The following is a 19,966-nucleotide window of genomic DNA, read 5'->3' as shown; positions in this document are numbered from 1 at the left end:
ATGAACCGATCAAATGAATATGCACAGTTGTTCCTATTTCACATCTTACTTGATACAAAATGTGAGCGAGGGCTTGGAGATGCAGAAGCACACATCACATTTCAATAGAAACCACTATAAAACCATTGGCCCTGGTCCAAACAATGTTTTAAGGAGTTGAGAAACATCATTCCAGCAGATAGATATGCTGAGATATCAGTATCCATACATTTAATTAAGGGAATTTTGCTGGGTTTCAGTGGGTTTTGCTAAACAATTGTTATGGAATGCTGGGTTTCTGTGGCTTCTTTCTCAAGAAAGATGTGCATCTAACATTTTCAAAAAGCGAACTGGAGCTCAGAATGGAAAGACAGCTTTCCCTTTCTCTAGTCATCCTTCAGAATTGGGGAAAAAACAGGTGACAGGAGAGGGTAATTAGGATTGAAAACTGCAGTATTAAAGGACAAATGGAGGGAAAATGAGGACCCGGATTGTGGGGGCAATAAGCTGACTTTGTATAAAAAAGAACACTGCTTAGGGGGGGCTGAAAGCCCTACTAAGCAGGTATATACAAAAGTATGAAGGCTATTGCTTAATGCATTGTAAGCCATCCTGAGTCTCCGGAAAAGGGCGGCATATAAATCGAACTAATAAATAATAATAAAACAGAAAGGCATAGCTTGGGATGCAAGTATTAAGGGGAAATCTTTCCCTTGAAGGAACTAGACTAATCCAGGGCTAAATTGTGGGCCAGATAATCAGGCCCGGACTAAAGTATATCAGAAACAGGGTATATCCAGAGTATATCCAGAGACAGGGTCAAATTTCAGACAAAAATCTTGGATGGGTTTTTGGTATGGAAGAAAAAGTCAATGCACATTAAAGAGAAAGAACAATATAAAGACATAGAAATTGGTAATGCAATCAGTGAGCTAAATTAATGTGGGCCAGAGGAATATGGTGAGAAATGAGTTAGAGCTGGAGGAGAGCATGACCACTGGCCCAAAGTGGAGGCAAGTCTCATTGGCTTTGCTCCTGTATCTTTAATATGAACTTAAAAGGACAGAGGCAAAACTTCATGTTTCATACCTTCTTGTGACAAAAAGCACTAGTGGTATGATTTCAGTAGATGGTAATCATGAGCAATCGTACAAACCACTGCATAAATAATTAGTAACCATTTGAAATACCGTGCTGTGGTAGGAGATGGACCAGCTTAGGAAAACCAAATGAGAAAGTAAGGGGTTCTTCACCAGGAAGGTGACTGGGAGAAGGTGGAAGGCAGGAAGAGAAGGGAAAGTAGCCCTTCCCAACTTGAGAACCTGCAGATGTGAGGGATCACCCTCAACCCCTTCCTCCTAGATTAGAGGTCTTCAAATTTGGCAGCTTTAAGACGTGTGGACTTCAACTCCCAGAATTCTATGCTATGCTGGCTGGAGAATTCTGGGAGTTGAAGTCCACAGGTCTTAAAGCTGCCAAGTTTGAAGACTTCTGTCCTAGATGATAGGGGTCACAAACCAGTCTTCTGGGTTCGATGGGAAGTTTGAGTTGGAAAATGCAAGCAGGACTAAAAGGAAATCTGGAAGCTAACAGGTTGTGTGCAGGAAAGGGAATGCAGAAGACCTTGGAAGACCTGAAGAGGAAATAAGGCCCCCAGAGGGAGAAGGTGAAATTTGAGGGTATGAGAAAGTGTGTCAGCTGAAGGAAGGAGAGGGGTGGGGGAGGCGTGAGGAGCATTCAGAAAGGGCTACTAGGGGAATAGGAGAGAAGCTGAAAGCTGGATTCTGCCAGGTATAGCTGGCATGAGCACCAGTGCGGGTTTCTTCACCCTATGAAGTTTGAGATCACTTCCACCGGCTTCCAGATCCTGGCAGGAAATGTCAGACTTTCACTCAAGCACTTCTCAGGCTCCTTTCCATTGGGTGTGTGTCCGCGCGCGCGCGGGTGCTTTGTACTACACCAGCATCTAGATGAGGAGGAGGAGGAGGAGGAGGAGAGGGAGAGGGGGGAAAAAAGCCAACCGCGTGTGTATGTGTCTGTGTCTGTCGTGTGTGTGTGACAGCCAGGACGTGTCAGGGAGGCACATTCCTGCAGCAAGAGCACGTCTTCCCCCCCACACACACCCCCAACCCGGCAGACACAAAGAGGGCGGGGGAGTGCAAGAAACAGCCGCCGCTTTCGGCTTGGAGAGGGAGGGCGAAGGGCTTTGCGCTGGAGGCGGGGTAGGCGCCAACTCACCTGCTTCGAGATTGAAGGAGATCCTGGCCTCGGCTAGGTAAGGCGTGTCACTCTTGGACCGAACTCTCCGGATGGGTCTCCTGTCTATGTCCTCTTCGGAAGAAGCCGCCATTAATGTGGGTACGGTGAGCAGGGTCGCCCGGCGAGCTGGTGTAGAGGAAGCAGCGAGAGGGGTGGGGGTGGAAAAGAGGAGGAGGAGGGCGCACACGCAAAGGAGGAGAAGAGGAAAGAGAGGAGCAGGGACACAGTGAGGGAGAGACACCGGGAGGGAGGGAGGGAAAGGGGGGTGGAAGAAAAAAAAAAAAAAGAGAGAGAGAGAGATGGGGAGAGAAAAGGAAAACCCGTTAAGGATTTCTGGATTGGAGCTGAGCTGGAAACCCTGCCCTGTCACCTTCTGGCAGCCTTGAGCCAAGCGGGTGAGGCTCCACGTGGGACCCTACCCAATCTAACAAAGCCTGGCCCTTTGCTTGGAAGCTGCAGATAAAACGGCCCCTTGAGAATGGCTCATTCAAGTCCAGAGATTTGCCGATCAAAAATTGAGAAGCTTGGTTGCTTTCTTGTACATTTGGGTAGTAGGGGGAGAAAAGCAGCAAGCAAAAAAAAGAAAAAGCCATTCGAGGAAACACGTGAGACCCTTTGACATGGCAATGCATCAGGTGGACCACCCTCTTTCTGTGCAGATTATACACACACACACAAACACACACACTGCACATTACACTGCAGGGGTACAGATTGCACTAAGGTGGAATGCAGGTTCTTGGTTCTGTGTAAGTCTGAAGCCAGTTATTGTAGCTGGCAAATTATGTTTTAAGGTTTAGTGTTTGGTCATTGTGGTGTTTTCAGAAAGTGAAGCCTTGGGGTGATGCATGACCTGAGCAGCACCTCTCTTTAAAAAAAATATATATATATATTAATGCAAGAATGAGGGGTTGGGATTCTAATTCTTGGGAGTTTCCATCAGCAACATCAACAAAATTTTGGGAATTGAGATTCCAAACACACTTTGAGGTCTATAGCTGGGAACGTCGTTTTAGCAGCAATGTCATAAACCACTTATGTGACTTTCAGCTCCCAGGATTCACAGCAATGTCCATTCTGGTGGCAAAGTTCTGGGACTTGAAGTTCATAGGGGATTACAAGAAAAAACTGTTCTCTCTCTATTTTTGCTAAATGATGAATAATTATAAATATGATTAGTTGATACAGCAAAGTAAACCCCTTTGTAGTAAAAAAATTCAAGCACTCCCAGAATTTGGACAAACAACAATGGTAAAAAAAATTTAATGGTAATTTTTTAAAAAAATGGTTGAGTTGATTAATAGTTTGTCTATACAACTACACTCAAGGAATCACTTTGTAGCCCTCAGTAACTTTCAGGAATGGACACCATACAAATGAAATAAATACTTTTTATACGACTTTCTTGGGAGGCAGGAAACAACATTAATTGCCTTGTGTGAGAAACTGTTCTAAGAAACTATTTCAGTATCTATATTAATACTGGATAGATGTTTCTAGTGAAATTACAGAATCATAAACTGCACAGGTTAGAAAGGGGCTTGGAGATCCCCTGGAATCCACTCTTAAGCACCCCAACATATGCCCCCATCCCAACATCTACTCAAAAACCTTCAGCAATGGGAAAGCCATTGCTTCCTGAAGGAGTTTGTTCCATTTTCGAATATCTCTTACTATGAGGCAATGTCTCCTGCTGTAAAGAATCTGGGAGATGATTTTGAGGGAACTAGGCAAGAACTACAATATTACCTAAGGAAAGTGGGCTGAAAGGACCTTTCAGGAAAGGTCCTGAGAAAAGATGATAGTATTCAGAAGAGAAGCAGGCTCTCTTCAAGCTCCCCTGGTTCTCTGAGGTATTTATTTATTTATTTATTTTATTTATTAGATTTCTATACTGCCCTTCTCCCGAAGGACTCAGGGCGGTGTACAGCCATATTAAAACACATATAAATATACAAAATTTAAAACAATTTAAAATTGAATATATAAAAATTTGGCCCATAGATTAAAACATACATACACCCATTCTAAAATTCATATTAGGCCAGGCCGACTTGTTGGAACAAGAGGGTCTTCAAGGCGCGGTGAAAGGTACGCAGATCAGGTATGAGACGAATCTCAAGGGGCAGCTCATTCCAGAGGACTGGTGCCCTCACAGAGAAGGCTCTCTCTCTGGGTGTCGCCAGTCGGCATTGTCTGGCCGACGGCACCCTGAGGAGCCCCTCTCTGTGGGAGCATATTGGCCGGTGGGAGGCTGTTGCTGGCAGCAGGCGGTCTCGTATGTACCCCAGTCCTAAGCCATGGAGCGCTTTAAAGGTGGTGACCAACACCTTGAATCGCACTCGGAAGACCACCGGGAGCCAGTGCAGCTTGCGCAGGAGGGGTGTTACATGGGTGTGCCGAGTCGCCCCCATAACCACCCGCATGGCCGCATTCTGGACCAGTTGGAGCCTCCGAGCGCTCTTTAAGGGGCGACCATGTAGAGACCATTGCAGTAGTCCAGACGGGACGGGGCGAGGGCATGAGCGCAGGGCATCCCGGTCCAGAAAGGGACGCAACTGGTGTATCAGGCGAACCTGATAAAAAGCTCCCCTGGCCATGGCCATCATATGATCTTCCAAGGACAGCCATGCATCCAGGAGAACACCCAAGTTGCGAACCCTCTCTGAGGGGGACAAGATCTCACCCCCAATAGTCAGCGATGGAGCCAGCTGACTATACCGGGACACCGGAAACCACAGCCACTCGGTTTTGGAAGGGTTGAGTCTGAGCTTGTTCCTCCCGATCCAGATCCACACGGCCTCCAGGCACCGGGACATCACATCAAGAGCATCATTGGGGTGGTCCGGGGTGGAGATGTACAGCTGAGTATCATCAGCGTACTGATGGTACTTCACCCCAAAACCACAGATGATCTCACCCAGTGGCTTCACATAAATGTTGAACAGAAGGGGCGAGAGGACCGACCCTTGTGGCACCCCACATATAAGGCACCTCGGGGTGGACCTCTGCCCCCCTGCCAACACAGACTGTGACCGGTCGGAGAGAAAGGAGGAGAACCACCACAACACAGTGCCCCCCACCCCCAACTCTTCCAACCAGTGCAGCATGATACCATGGTCGATGGTATCAAAAGCCGCTGAGAGGTTTAATAGGACCAGGACAGAGGAACAACCCCTGTCCCGAGCCCTCCAAAGATGATCAATGCGACCAATGCCGTTTCCATGCTGTACCCAGGCCTGAAGCCCGAGTGGAATGGATCCAGATAAACCGTTTCATCCAGGTACTGGGGAAGATGTCGTGCCACCACACTCTCAACAACCTTCGCCACAAAGCGAAGGTTGGAGACTGGACGATAATTTGCTAACACTGCCGGGTCTAGGGAAGGCTTCTTGAGGAGAGGCCTCACCACCGCCTCTTTCAAGGTGGTGGGAAAGTCACCCTCACTCAATGAAGCATTTATAATCCCGAGAGGCCAGCACCAACCAGGAGGGACACGGGTACAATAAACATGTGGCTGCGCTCAGTCTACCCAAAATCCTGTCTATGTCTTCGGGAGTCACAGGATCAAACTCTTCCCAGATAACATTCTCAAGACCTGCCTCCATCATCCCCCCCTGAATCTACCCAGTCAAAATTCAAGTCTTCCCGAGGTATAAGAGGGAAGGGATGTAAGATGCAACCAGGCTTTTAAGGTTCTGCATTCATTGTATTCGCAATAAAATAAAGTTCTCGACTTTCTTTAAAGTTGGTTTTCTGACTTCATAGGGCTGATACCTGGTGACCAATAAAAATATCTACTTTCTGTCTTTAAAGATTCCCAGTGCTCCTTGTTCTGTCTTCTGGAACAATATTGATCAGTTCTGGCTCACTTTCCTCTTTCAGATTTTTGAAGATTGCTATCATATCTCTCCCTCTTTTCTTTTACCTGATCCAAACATTTATTTATTCATTTCACTTTATATGGCTGCCCATCTCAACTTTATGCACTCTATGTACCAGTCAATGGTGGGATTCAAATAATTTAACAACCGGTTCTTTGCCCTAATGATTTCTTCCAACAACCAGTTCACCAAACTGCTCAGAAAGTTAACAACCGGTTCTCCCGAAGTGGTGCGAACTGGCTGAATCCCACCACTGGTACCAGTGGTGAAATCTGAACCGGTTTACTACCGGTTTGCTGGCTGCACATGCTCAGTGCGCACCACGCACCAAATGCCAAAAGGAGGCATGCAGTAAGTAGAACAGCGCGGGGGGGGGGGTGATCAGCTGTGGTGCGCAAAAAAAAGCCTCTGATGATTGCGCGGCTCAGCTGTGATCGTCAGAGGCTTTTTTTTTACCTTTTAAAAGCATTTTTTTACAACCTCTTCGGCCGAAGAAGTTGTAGAAAAAATGCTTTTAAAAGTAAAAAAAAAAAGCCTCTGACGATCGCACGATTCAGCTGGGCATGGGTGGGGGGCAGGGATTTTTGCTACCAGTTCTCCGAACTACCCTCCGCCATCGCTACCGGATCAGGCGATCCAGTCTGAAACAGGAGCATTTCACCCCTTCTATTTACCCAGCCTTCCTCATACATTTTCTCCCTTTTGGCTCTATTATTATTATTATTTAAATTTATGGGCTCCCCATTCCTTTATAATGCAAATTGTTCCTCTTTGGTCCTATTCCAATCTGGATGATTTTTTTTCTCAAATGTGATGCCCAGGATTCGGCACAATAGTGAAAGTGCCTTCAGACCAATGCAGAATAGAGAGGAATAATGAGAAGTACAGTACATATTTTCACATTTCAGATTCTGATATTACTTTTCTGCATGAGCAGTGCCCCAAAGAACATCTTTTTGATTCTTGAAGTAGTACATAAATAAAATTTCAATCTAAGCATGATTTTGGCCTTCAATCATTCTCTAGGCTTGAACATGCAAAAATGCCAGAATGATGGAGGAGACTTTGCATCAAAAGTATTGTCTTACCTTCAGTGGTGCAAAGGAAGATGCACAATGGAACGGATAGCACAATCCATACTAGTCCTTATCTAGGGCCCAAGAAATGATTGTTTGATATGCACTTAATGCAGTTGAGACTAGTACTAGTCCACAACAAATTATTGATGTCTTCCATGAACAACACTGATTAGGCTCAGAGACATTAAGTGTATTTATTTTGTTTTTGGTGCAGCAAGGAAGTGGAATGTAATGGATGTAGGCACTTGCAGACTCCAAAACCAATTTGCAAGAACAATACATTTCATCAAATAATGCCATGTGGGTATTTATCACATGCATAAAGACATTGGGGCAGATGGTACTGTGAAAATTGGAAAACTATTACCATCAAACATAAGCAGCTGTTTTAATCAAACAACCACAAGGAAATGGATCTATTAGGCACTTAACATTTCAAAATGTAAATGTTTAGGTATTTTATAAATGTGTAATTATACATATATTATAGAAGAACCCAAAAGGGGCAAAGGCATTGGATTAATGCAGAAGGCCTGATACTCCAGCCTAACAGTCAAACATTCAGTATCAATATTCAATTTTACACCATTGGGTATCATCTAGAAATCCTGAATGAAGGGATGGAGAAAAGCACATTGGAAGTGATACTTCAGAACAAGGCCTATTGTCAAAGAGCTCTTGTTAGAAATCAATTATTAATCCCTGGTCCCCACAGTTTTTATTCAGCCATGGCAATCCTATGCCTAATCTTTCTCTCCCTCCCACCCCCCTTAATTTTTATCATACTTGATTTTTAGCATTTGTTTTGTTGGCTGATAATTCCCATTTAACTTTTCTGCTTTTGCTTGGGTCTTGGGACCCAACTCTCTCTGAAAATGAAAATCATTGGCTGGCATCTATTCTCCCTCTCATGAGATAATTAGGCAGCATGTCCAAGATGTAGAACATAGAACATAAAATAATAGTGTTGGAAGGGACCTCAGAGGCCTAGAAGCCTAAGCCCCCTGTAGGAAATCCTGTATCATTTCAGACAAATGTCCAATTTGTCCAATTTCTTCTTGAAAGCCTTCAGTGATGAAGCACCTGAAGGCAAGTTATTCCATTGGTTAATTGCTCTCACTGTTAGGAAATTTCTTTTTAGATCTAGGTTGCTTCTCTTTTTGGTTACTTTCCAACATAGGTGGATTTCAGCAGGTTCTGACCAGTTCTGGAGAACTGGTAGCAGAAATTCTGACTGGCCCCGCCCCCATCTATTCTCTGCCTTCCAAGTCCCGGCTGATCGGGAAGAAATGGGAATTTTGCAGTAACCTTCCCCTGTATTGGGGAGGGAATGAAGATTTTACAGTATCCTTCCCCTGGAGTGGGGTGGGAATGGAGATTTTACAGTATCCTTCCCCTGCCACACCCACCAAGCTATGCCCACCAAGCCATGCCACACCCACCAAGCCACACCCACAGAACCGGTAGTAAAAAATTTTGAAACCCACCACTAGTTTCCAAACATTGTTTATTGTCTTGCCTGTTGGTGCTTTGGAAAATAGTTTGACCCCCTCATCTTTATAGGAGCCCCTCAAATATTGGAACAATGGTATCATGTCCCCCCTGGTCTTTCTTTTCATTAAACTAGACATACCCAATTCCTATATGTAATCCTTGCCTACATTCCTCATTATCTTCAAAAAAGTGATATAAAGTATAATCTATATCAGTGTTTCTCAACGTTAGCAATTTGAAGATGTGTGGAGTTAAACCTCCAGAATTCCCCAGTCAGCTATGCTGGCTGAGGAATTCTGGGAGTTGAAGTCCACGTATCTTATAGTTTCCAAGGTTGAGAAACACTGATCTATATAATGAGATGTAATACATTTGGCAGGAGGTAATCACAAACCAGTTCAGAACTGTTGATTAGAAAACTACATGGGTATGTCTATTAGAAGATGAGTTGAGTTCAAAAGAATGTTTACCTTAAAATTTTTGAGGGATTAGAGCCCCGTTCTTCAACTAATTCTCCTATGTAGGTGGATCCCTAGGATTTCATGTTTTTCAATGGCTTGTTTGTTTGTTTCATAATTGATTAATGGCAATTATACATAATGATTGACACAGCATATACGTTTAATTTTATTACTATTACTGATTACCACTACTATTAATAATAATATTTTTTTTCATGAATCCATGATATTTTGTTCAAGAACATTCAAAGGGACACACTTCTTGGTTGTGTTAGTGATTTAAATTATTGTTTCTTAGCTGCCTGTACTTTTAGTTTTTATAATGTTTGTTATTGTTTTTATTTAACTCTTTTTCCTGCCCAGAGTCATTTATTGAGATGGATAGATAAGTAAATAAGTAAATAAACATTCTTTTATTTCCCCTTGGTAAAAATTCTAGTCTAATAAGGATTTTACTTATTTTATGTCAAATTACAACTCTACCAACAAGCCAGAAACCTTGACCTGTTTAGCTTCAGGAGAAATTTGTAGTTGAAAGAAATCTCAGACACCTGGCATTCCCCTTCCCCAAATGTGAGTAAATTTGTATTTATAAATGTATAATTTTATCAGAACTTTGTAGGGAGGGGCAGAAGAGGAGGGAAAACAGATTTTTTTGAAGTGGATTTTAAATGAGTTACTTTCTGGATAAATCTATATAAATTAATTTTAATTGGGATACCCATGATGTTAATTGAGAGCTTTTCTTTTAAAAAAATTATGTGACAGTCAGAGTGCTCATTAAATAATGATCTTGCACTCTAATTTGTTGCCATTTTCTTTTCAGAACTTGCTCTTCCCTTAGTGAAGCTTTCTGTAATAAACACAAATGACGGTAAGTGGCTACCTCAAAAAACACAGTTAGTTATAAGTCTACAGCACTCTTTCTCTCCTCAGGAGTTAATGAGATTTTCTTCTGAGGAGACATTCATAGAATAGCACTGTAAATCATTTTTATGGGTAGGGCCTTCTATAAAAATATTTTTTGTGACCAGTCTGAGGATTCGGAAGTCATAATATAATCCTTCCAATCAGATGCCCTCCAGGGATGCTGGAATATAATATTGGCTATACAGGTTGGATTTTACGAGAGTTGTGACCAATATATCTTTAAGACCCTTGGTAAATTGGGAAATGACTTATTCAAAAAGCAGAGGAATTGCTATCTACTGCAGTTTTCAACCAAATAGCTCTTAAAATTTTCAAAAGTAATAGAACCTCCTCAAATGTTAACTAATCTTCAGATTGAGTTTGATGCTGCTACTCATCTATTAATTAAAATCAAATTGCAAGATTCAATCTGAGTCAGTCACCAGGACCTGAAGTTTTGTCTTCTGAGCTTTCGAACTCATGCTGGAGCCCATCCTCTGGGACCTTCTCACAGAGATTGGATCCTGCAACATTATATATATATAAACATATATTTGCCTTCATTCATAAAATCAAATTCTACTTCCTGGTTTCATTTTGTACACTTTTATTTGACTGAAAAACTCATATAACTGATCTATGAAAGATATGCCACCAGCTGAGCATATAGAAAATAAAACATGAATGGCTGCATTAATCCTTGGGACAATGTTTTTCAAGCAGAACGTGTTTCTTGCGGTTGTTTCTAAATTAAAACAAGGACAGATGAACAAGGCGGTGAAGAATTAAAACACTTAGCAGAATAAAGCATTTGAAAGGTAATGCGTTCACAGATAAGTTATTCAATGAGTAGCAGGTGAGGCTGAAAAATAGGAGTTGATGCTGTCAAGTTACCTCTGTGGTTACTGTGCACCCTTGGGCAAATTATTTTATTTAACAGTAACAGTAACAGAGTTGGAAGGGACCTTGGAGGTTATCTAGCTCAACTCCCTCTATGAGAAAAGGAATAACCTATTTCAATTTTACTCCTACAGGCGATTTTCTTAAATTGGTCAATTCCTGACCAACGGCTAGGGAACTGGTTCTTCCCAACCTGCCTTCCAGATGAGTTGGACTTCCATCATCCCCAGCCAGTCTGTTTCACACCAAATTTGTTCAGAGTGGGGAAGGAATCCTAACTGACATATGCTTTATTAAAGGGAAGGTGGAAGGCTACACATAAATATTTGATAGGAAGAAATTTTAAAGGCTAGAAAAAGCATGCATCTAAAGGTAGCTAAAATAATAACAACAGTTTCTCTTAAATTGCTCCAGTGTTCTTTTAAAAAGTATAATTTACCCTGATTATCACACCATGCTGCAAAAATACTATCAGAACAATGCCCAGATTAAACAATGTCCTGTGGAAATGGATTTGCAAAAGTATCTACTCCTTTTATTTATTTATTTTATTTTATTAGTCATATTTCTATGCCGCCCACTCTCCGAGGACTCTGGGCGGCTTACACCAAAGACAGTATACTAACTAGCATATTGCCCCCAACAATCTGGGTCCTCATTTTACCCACCTGGGAAGGATGGAAGGCTGAGTCAACCTTGAGCCGGTGAGATTTGATCTGCTGATCTGCTGAACTAGCAGTCAGCGGAAGTAGCTGCAGTACTGCACTCTAACCACTGCGCCACCTTGGCTTTTCCGCCTCAATATCTGCCAAAGATTGACACTTTTTTTCAGGTGCATTGGAGACACCCTTGTGCCATTCCTTTCCTTTAGTAAAAATACCAACAAAATTGTCTGATAATGTTATTTTACAAAAGGATATTACAAAGGAAATTTGAGCACAATATACTACTTTGTATGGCGTACATAGGCAGGCCCAGCATTACATCTTAAAAATCCACTTCACTTATGACTCTCCTGTTATAGTTATTATGGTCTAGCAATAATTCCCATATACGTACTGTGCATAGTGACACTGAATTCTTACTTAACTCAATTTTTTTGTGAGACAATTTTAACCTGAATGAGAAAGGGATGTATTGGTTGTATGGTATAATGGTGCACTGTGCTGGATTTGATTTCAGAATGTGCTTCAGAATGCACAGTTGAAAGAATCAAACATACCATCTGCCTGCAGGTTCTTAAAGTAGTGGTATCTTTTCTTAACATTGCATTATCCCAAAAATAAATGTGCTGCTTTAAAGAATTGCAGACAGATGGTCGGTCCATGCCTGGAATAACTTTTGGTCTTTAATCCAAAAACCTTCACAATATTAGGCAACAACTTTGAAGTAAAAAAAAAATTGAAAACATTGCACAGGCCCATATGCTGCTAGGATTATGAACTATAATCTCAAATAAAAATATCATTGGATTAGAAATTACAAGGTATTTAGTAATTAGTGAAATTTTCCTATTGGCTTTCAATTACTGAATGAACTAAACCTATTCTGATAACATAGAGGTGTGAGATGAAAATGTATATGTTGGAAAATACCTCCTCTCCTCCATTTTTTTTAACATTGAGAAAATGCATTATTTTATTCAGTTTAGTAGTCAGTTACTTTTGTAAAACAAGAGCCACAATTAAGAGTACTCTAATCAGTTATTGAATCTGGTTGAAAATTCACACTGAAGAGACAGTCCTTTTCCATTGCAGTGCCACCTGCTGGCAGAAAGTGAGAAAGACACTACTATTGTGTGTGGTTGGGGTGGGGGGGCAAGTCAGTGAACTCAGAAATGATTTTGTTTCAGGGGTGAAATGCTGCCCCCCCATGCCCAGCTGAGCCATGCGATCATCAGAGGCTTTTTTTCTTTTAAATGTCTCTGACGATCCAAGCTTGACGATCCCAGCTGAGTTGCCTGATCAGCAATCAGGCAACTCAGCTTGGATCGTCAGAGCCATTTAAAAGCATTTTTTTGCAACCTCTTCGCCGAAGAGGTTGTAGAAAAAATGGTTTTAAAAGTTTTTTTAAAAAAATTGGCCACGCCCACCCAGTCACATTAACCCCACCACCAAGCCATGCCCTCAGAACCGGTAGTAACAAATTTTAGATTTCACCACTGTTTTGTTTACTTTAAATCCAGTTACAATTAATGTTATTCAGTTAATACAGTCTAATAAGGACAGAATAAGCATTTCAAATATAGCATCGACTATTACTCTGGGAATGTGGTTTTCCATTTTGGCAACAACACAACTTGCCATGTATTAATAATGCAATATTAATATCCTGCTCATGTTTGCACAATTTTTTTTTTTTTTTTTTTTTTTTAATTTGATTTATATGCCGCCCTTCTCCGGAGACTCAGGGCGGCTTACAGTGCATTCAGCAATAGCCTTCATACTTTTTGTATATTTATACAAAGTCAGCTTATTGCCCCCACAAACTGGGTCCACAATTGATTCATAGCCTTATTTATCCCACTTTATTTTAAATCACATACATTTATTTATACAGCAGAATGTGTGTGACCTAACCAGGTAAAATAGATAACACACGTTTTAAACTCTGGTCTTTTTAAAGTACTGCTGTGTTTATTACAACACAACAGCAAAAATCAACTTCCCCTACAAGAAATCTCTTAGCATGGGAAAGAGAATGGGTCTTGTCTTAGTAGTTGTATTAATGATATAATTCTATAATATTAGAATTTTTGGGTTGAATATCTTAATCACAGTACTGAAGAAGAGTCAGTTACTCCATGCTTTTTCTAAAAATGGGTTTCTTTGAAGTGATTTAAATTGAGTAGCAACTATGAGCAGTTTTCAGGAGAACCTTTACTTGATAAGTGTTTTCTTTTAAAACCACGTACAGAAAGATACAAGGTAAAAAAAGCAAGATCCCCCCAGGCTACTCAAGCTGAAAAAGATAATTCCACCTTAAAGTTCTTTTTATTACAAGTTGGTTTTATTAAAAATGGATATCATTACACTAATGTCTGTTAGATGAGAATAGATTACATTGACAAATTATCATACTTCACTCTCTCTTTCCAAAGCCTAAATGCGTGAGAGGTAATGGTCCTATTCCAATAATCACAGAATACAATAGTTGTAAGATTTTGAATTAAACTTTGGAGTGATTTCAGAGAGTCCTTTAAACCCTTGGAATAAGACACTAAGGACAGAGGCCAATATCATGATCAGCTCAGTACCAGGGAACTATTTTGTTCTGGCTAGTTCTCTGTAGTTTCATGCCCAGATTGAGGAACATCCTTAATGGATCACATCACAATCTGAATATTATTTCAGAGGGACAGTATGGAAGCTAAGCATGGTTTCTCAAAAGTAAATTCTTCTGAATTAAAACCCATTTTTTGTTCAGAGAATGGTTTAGGTCTATGTTTCCGCATCTTGACAACTTTAAGATGTGTAGACTTCAACTCCCAGAATTCTGGGAGTTCTGGAGAATTCTGGGAATTAAAGTCCACACATCTTAAAGTTGTCCAGGATGAGAAACACTGGTGTAGATGAAAGACTTTAGAAGATCTATATCCTTTCCACCTCCTGCAGTTCCACTCCTAAACTGCATATTTAGTGTAATGCGTAACTTGGCCCTTTCTTTAGGATTAGTTGTCAACTTTGAAGGATGGGTCCAATATTAAGATAACACCAAAAGAAAAGACATTCTTGAGGCAAACCCTATTTCCTCCAACTTTCCACAGTTACATTACATTTCTTCTTTTCTACCAATTGTGCAAGAGGATGGCTGTGAAGACTTTACAGTGTAAAGTGAACTCCCTTTCAATAAAAATGGCAAGTCCCAAATGATCAATTAAAATGGCATTGCTTGGTTACACAGCTCTTTAACTAATTCATTAAATCCTGATATTTCCCCATCTCCAAAGTTTTTGCCCAAAAGTCCAATTGTTATGTTGTGGTGGCTGGTGATGGGTTGAGATAAATAAATGACTTAACATCACTAGAATTTGCTTTCTGCAAATCTTGGTAGCATCTGGACAATAAATATTATACCTCCATCAAATAAATATTATATCTCCATCAATCTTTTGCATATGCCTTTAGAAGTTTTCTTATATTTTCCTTGAGCACATTCTACTGCCTCCATTCTCCTGATAATGTCCCTTTGTCCTTTCACCTTTGATGAAAGAATTTATTTGAATTTATCCTTTAGGATTAAATATTTCCCACAAGGGAAATAGTTGTAAAGGTATAGATGACCAAACAAATCATAACAGTGGAAGATTGCATCTCCCATTTTGAAGGTTAAAAGGAGCCTATGTATGCATTGGACAATAGCCACATTTCTAATAAATGTGAGGCATGTATACTTGTTCATTCTTAAACATAGATCTATTTCATGTACAATATAGATAGTCCTCGATTTACAACAGTTCATTTAGTGACTGAAGTTACAATGGAACTGAAGAGAGTGGTTTACGACCATTTTTCACACGTCTGTTGCAACATCCCCATGGCCACATGATCAAAATTCAGACACTTGGCAACTGACTCATATTTATGACTATTGCAGTGTCCTGGGGTTATGTAATCCCCTTTTGTGACCTTCTGACAAGCAAAGTCAATGGGGAAGTCAGATTTACTTAACAACCGTGTAACTGACTTAACAATTGCAGTGATTCACGTAACAGCTATGGCAAGAAAGGTTTAAAATGGAACAAAATTCATTTAGCTGTCTTGTTTAGCAACATAAATTTTGGGTTCAATTGTCATAAGTCAAGGACTAGCTAATTTTTGCCTTCATACCATACCATATTTGTTACATTCCTTATATAACAAATACGGTATGGTATGAAGGCAAACATATGTATGTATGTATGTATGTATGTATGTATGTATGTATGTATGTATTTCTCTTTAGCCAGGTTCTTCCTACGTAAACCAAGATTTTTATGCAGCCCTAGTTCAGTGAAATCCCAATCCACTAGTTTCTAGGCTTTTTTCCCCTTTTTTTCTTTTCTAAAAGAAAGCCTAGAAACTAGTGGATTGGGATTTCACTGAAATAGGGCTGCATAAAAATCTTGGTATACGTAGGAAGAACCTGGCTAAAGAAAAATATACATAAAGGCCTACGAAAAGAAAAGAAAAGAAAACATATACATACATATACATATACATATACATATACATATACATATACGATTATACGAACCCTCCTGTCTAATATTCTCCATTGTTTTGTTTGCTATTAATCTTTAAAAATTGTCTGGAAGAGCCAATCCCAGGAAGAATAATTGTAGTATATTGGTTCACTTTAGTGATAACAGCAAAGGCATAATTTCAGACTCTATGAGAGAACACAATGCTAAACCCCTTCTGCATTTTACTAAGCAAATCACAAAACACCATGTTGAGGATTTACAGTATCATCCTAGAGAAAGTCCATCTATTTAATTACTAAGATTCAGCATTAAGCTGACAGCATGGGATGGGGTGGGATGGACTGAACTGGACTGGACTTGAATAGAATAGACTATTAGTCATACGCTTAATCTTTAGATATTTTTTAAACTTTGAAAATACATTATTATACATTGGCTTCAATCTGGGCCAGGAAAAGTGTATCAATGTTTGTCTTCTTTCTTTCTTTCTTTCTTTCTTTCTTTCTTTCTTTCTTTCTTTCTTTCTTTCTTTTTTTCTTTCTTTTCTTTTTTTCTTTTTTTTTGGAGTGCTGGCCCTTTGCCACCACTATCTTGTTTCATTTACTATTATTTGAAAGAAAGGCACCCATCATTCTGTTTGAAGAAGACAGCTGATCTAGAACAGCTTGTGTTCACAATCTCTACCAATCTGTTTTGCATATTAAATCTGAGCCAAAATTATGTAATAATTTTAATTATTTTTAACTGATGTTTGTCTTTGTGTTTTTAATAGGCTGTACACCGCCCTGAGTTCTTCGGGAGAAGGGCGGTATAGAAATAAATTTATTTATTTATTTATTTATTTATTTATTTATTTATTTATTTATTTATTTATTTATTTATATCATATTTCCACATTTAAAAAAATAAATACTTCCTTTATACAGTTTTAGACCTCAAGCTGCCTTGATGTCTTCAGTTGTCAGCTCATTCTGGAGAAAGGAGCTTTAATTTTCCCTGGTGCCTTTTCCACCAGAGGGCCACCATGTCTTTAATGGTGAGCAGTGCAAAAATATCCATCTCAAAACAATACCTTGAGCTCCTTGACTGTAAAACAGCCGGTAAGCAGCATCGACATCCAGCAGATAATCCATCTTGAATGGACTATCCATCTTGGAGGATTTCGCGGTCAGTTATTCAGCTGCCCAAATTGATATAGCCAGTTTCCTGAAAAAGGAAGAAATATCTTTAAATATAAAATCCCTGCAATATTTAAAGTAACTTAATTTAATGAACATATATGCAATGTTTATGTTAACCTAGCATAGTCATTGAATTCCCCCAATATTTATCGCTATAAAACACACACACGCATATATATACCTTCATGTATCATGAAGGTTTTTAGATCTTAGGCGTTTCTGTATATAAAACACATCCTTTAAAACACCTCTTGCTATCTGCTTTCCTCTTAAAAGTATTGACGGTTACTATATTATGTTAACTGCATTAAAATTCTAAGCAACCCAGATATCTATTAGCAAAGAAATTATAACAATTACAGCTTACGGGGGGGGGGGGAATGGTAGTTCCAAGAGGATTAGATTTTTATATTTTTTTTTGCTTGAAATGAGTCAGTCGATTTTAAATTCTTAAAGATTTCACGAGGGAGGGTTAAAATGACTTCACACTGACAGGTTTTAAATGCTAGAGACAGTAATTAGCCTTACCAATTGTCAGAGGTTTTTGGTAAAAGTTGAGTTCTGAGGTGTAGTGTTTTTCTTGACACACAGATATGCACACAGTATTTTTTAAAACAGCAATCCTGGATCTATCTTACCTTTCACTGGTTTATAAGTTTTCTTCCTCTGCAAAATAGTTATGTTATGTGTTTAGGTGCAGCATTTGCCAAACAATTATATGTAGACATAGATTTTACTGCATTCTTCTCTTTTAAAAATGCTTTGAAACAGATGGTTTCCTTTTCTTAGCATTTCTAAAGATCTTTTAAGAGTGTATATCTCAAAAGAAAAAAAAACCCAACTCTATTAACCTAATTTAGCACTTTAATTTCAATAGTTAGCATTAACTGATTTTGGTAATTACATGCCTGTGGAATCAGCCAACCTCTGCAATTCTTCAGTATAGGTTTCTGCTAGTATTGATAACACCAAAATATAATTACTAATAATAATGTGTGTGTATGTGTACACATGCACACAGACATATATGGACACATACCAAAAACTGCCTGCCAGTGGCAATAATCCAGTGCTTTCCAGTCCAGATTCTTTTGATCTGGTTAAATATTCCCCAGTGCAAGCAAATAATTTTGATTATTTGATTGGAACGCAGATGAATAATGTATAACATTGACTGGGCTTATTTTATCTGATAGCAAAACAGCAGGGAAGGACGTTACCAGGCAACAGAAGGTGACACTACCCTCAAGATGATCAGACAGACCCCCCCCAGCTCCATCTACTAAACAAACTTTCTCAACAACAGCATATGTGTGTATGTGGTATGCGTGAATGTGGGTCTGTGAATGAGAATATTTGTATGAAAATGAAGATTCTGTCCCACTTTCCTCCATTCTTTTGTTCTGCCGTTGTTTTGCACCAAATTGCTAAGAACACACAAACACAATTATTAACTTATATCAGTGCTTCCTGCCTAGTCATTTATTCATCCGTTTGCCCCGTTTTGATGATTGACCAAAAGAGTAATGAGGCTATAAAGTTACATTATGAGAAACACGCAAGGCAATAAAAGGCTTCAGTGACCAGGACCAGCTCTTATCAAGAACTACCATCCTAGCAGTTTGAGGCTTGCTTCTCCCCTCCTTCAATAATGCCATAAAGTAAGATGCGTTAGAAATGTTTCAGCGATGAAAAGTGAGCACAAAGGTTAAGCCCCCTAGTTTGCCAAAAATGTTCATTCAGAATGGGAAATAAGGACAATGAAGAGCTGCCACCATAGATTTACAAGGGGGGGGGGAATACATGTTATAAAGCTTCTCTCCCCTTCCCCCGCCTGCCCACCCCCAAGCATTCAAAAGATACAGAGCAGGAGCAAACTAAAGATATTTTGTTTTAAAGAAAGCAAGTCTGTTTCTAGGGGGGGGGGAATGGTACAATACTCACCAATATCACGTCCTTTGCTGAATCGTCCTATATACCATCGAGTAAAGCTAAGCGGTCGGTCTCTGTTGTAGGATTCTTTTAAATCCTCTCTCAATTCCAGCAAGTGGCTTCTCTCAACCTGCTACCTGAATTTGGTAGTCCTTTGCCCAGAGATGAGATGAAAGAGCCCCTGTTCTCAGAATATGTTTGTCTGCTAATTAAAGAAAATTAAGGGGTGGGTGGGGGATCAGGAAGAGAAGCTTTATATTACTGGCTCGTCTATCTCTTTCCTGCTATCCTTTCCATTTTATTTACATTTTTAAAAAAAATTATCCCGTCTGTCTTCTCCACTGTTCCTGAAAAGGTTTTGGAGTATTTGTTAATCAGGACGAAATATGCTGTGTGATTTCAAGCAACGCAACTCATCTTCTGAGCCAAGTAACAGTGTGAGCAATTATAAATGGCATTTTCTAAAATGAAATGCAGAGTCTCTCTCTCTCTCTCTCCCCTCCAACCTCTCTCTCAGGCAGAACCTGCTTTTTCCTCCTCCCTTTGGAAACGCATGGCAACAATTGCTCATGAAAAGCCACTGATTGTATGTTTGATTGTGTGTGTGTGTGTGTGTGTGTGTGTGTGTGTGTAACAACCCTACCCTAGTCGAACTATTCTGATTATTGCGATTTGCATCCGCAAGAATCCTCAACAAAACCTT

The 19,966-nt window shown here is 39.9% G+C and overlaps 1 protein-coding gene across 2 annotated transcripts in view; it reads right to left on the bottom strand.

Annotated features, from left to right (window-relative positions):
- Positions 1-19,751, bottom strand: part of PHACTR1 (phosphatase and actin regulator 1) — a 258,904-nt gene extending 239,153 nt beyond the window's left edge. For both annotated transcript variants that reach the window (XM_060682103.2, XM_060682105.2), the window contains exons 1-3: positions 19,276-19,751; positions 17,223-17,356; positions 2,218-2,364 (exon numbers count right to left, since the gene is read on the bottom strand). In XM_060682103.2, coding sequence (XP_060538086.1) covers positions 2,218-2,364; positions 17,223-17,301 — 226 coding nt within the window. In that variant the 5' untranslated portion in view covers positions 17,302-17,356; positions 19,276-19,751. The remainder of the gene's footprint in view (positions 1-2,217; positions 2,365-17,222; positions 17,357-19,275) is intronic.
- Positions 19,752-19,966: the final 215 nt, after the last annotated feature.

Source organism: Pantherophis guttatus, chromosome 3, assembly GCF_059756535.1.
Source record: "Pantherophis guttatus breed Tessera chromosome 3, ASM5975653v1, whole genome shotgun sequence".
Taxonomy (NCBI): domain Eukaryota; kingdom Metazoa; phylum Chordata; class Lepidosauria; order Squamata; family Colubridae; genus Pantherophis; species Pantherophis guttatus.
This window is presented reverse-complemented; position numbering and strand designations above follow the sequence as displayed.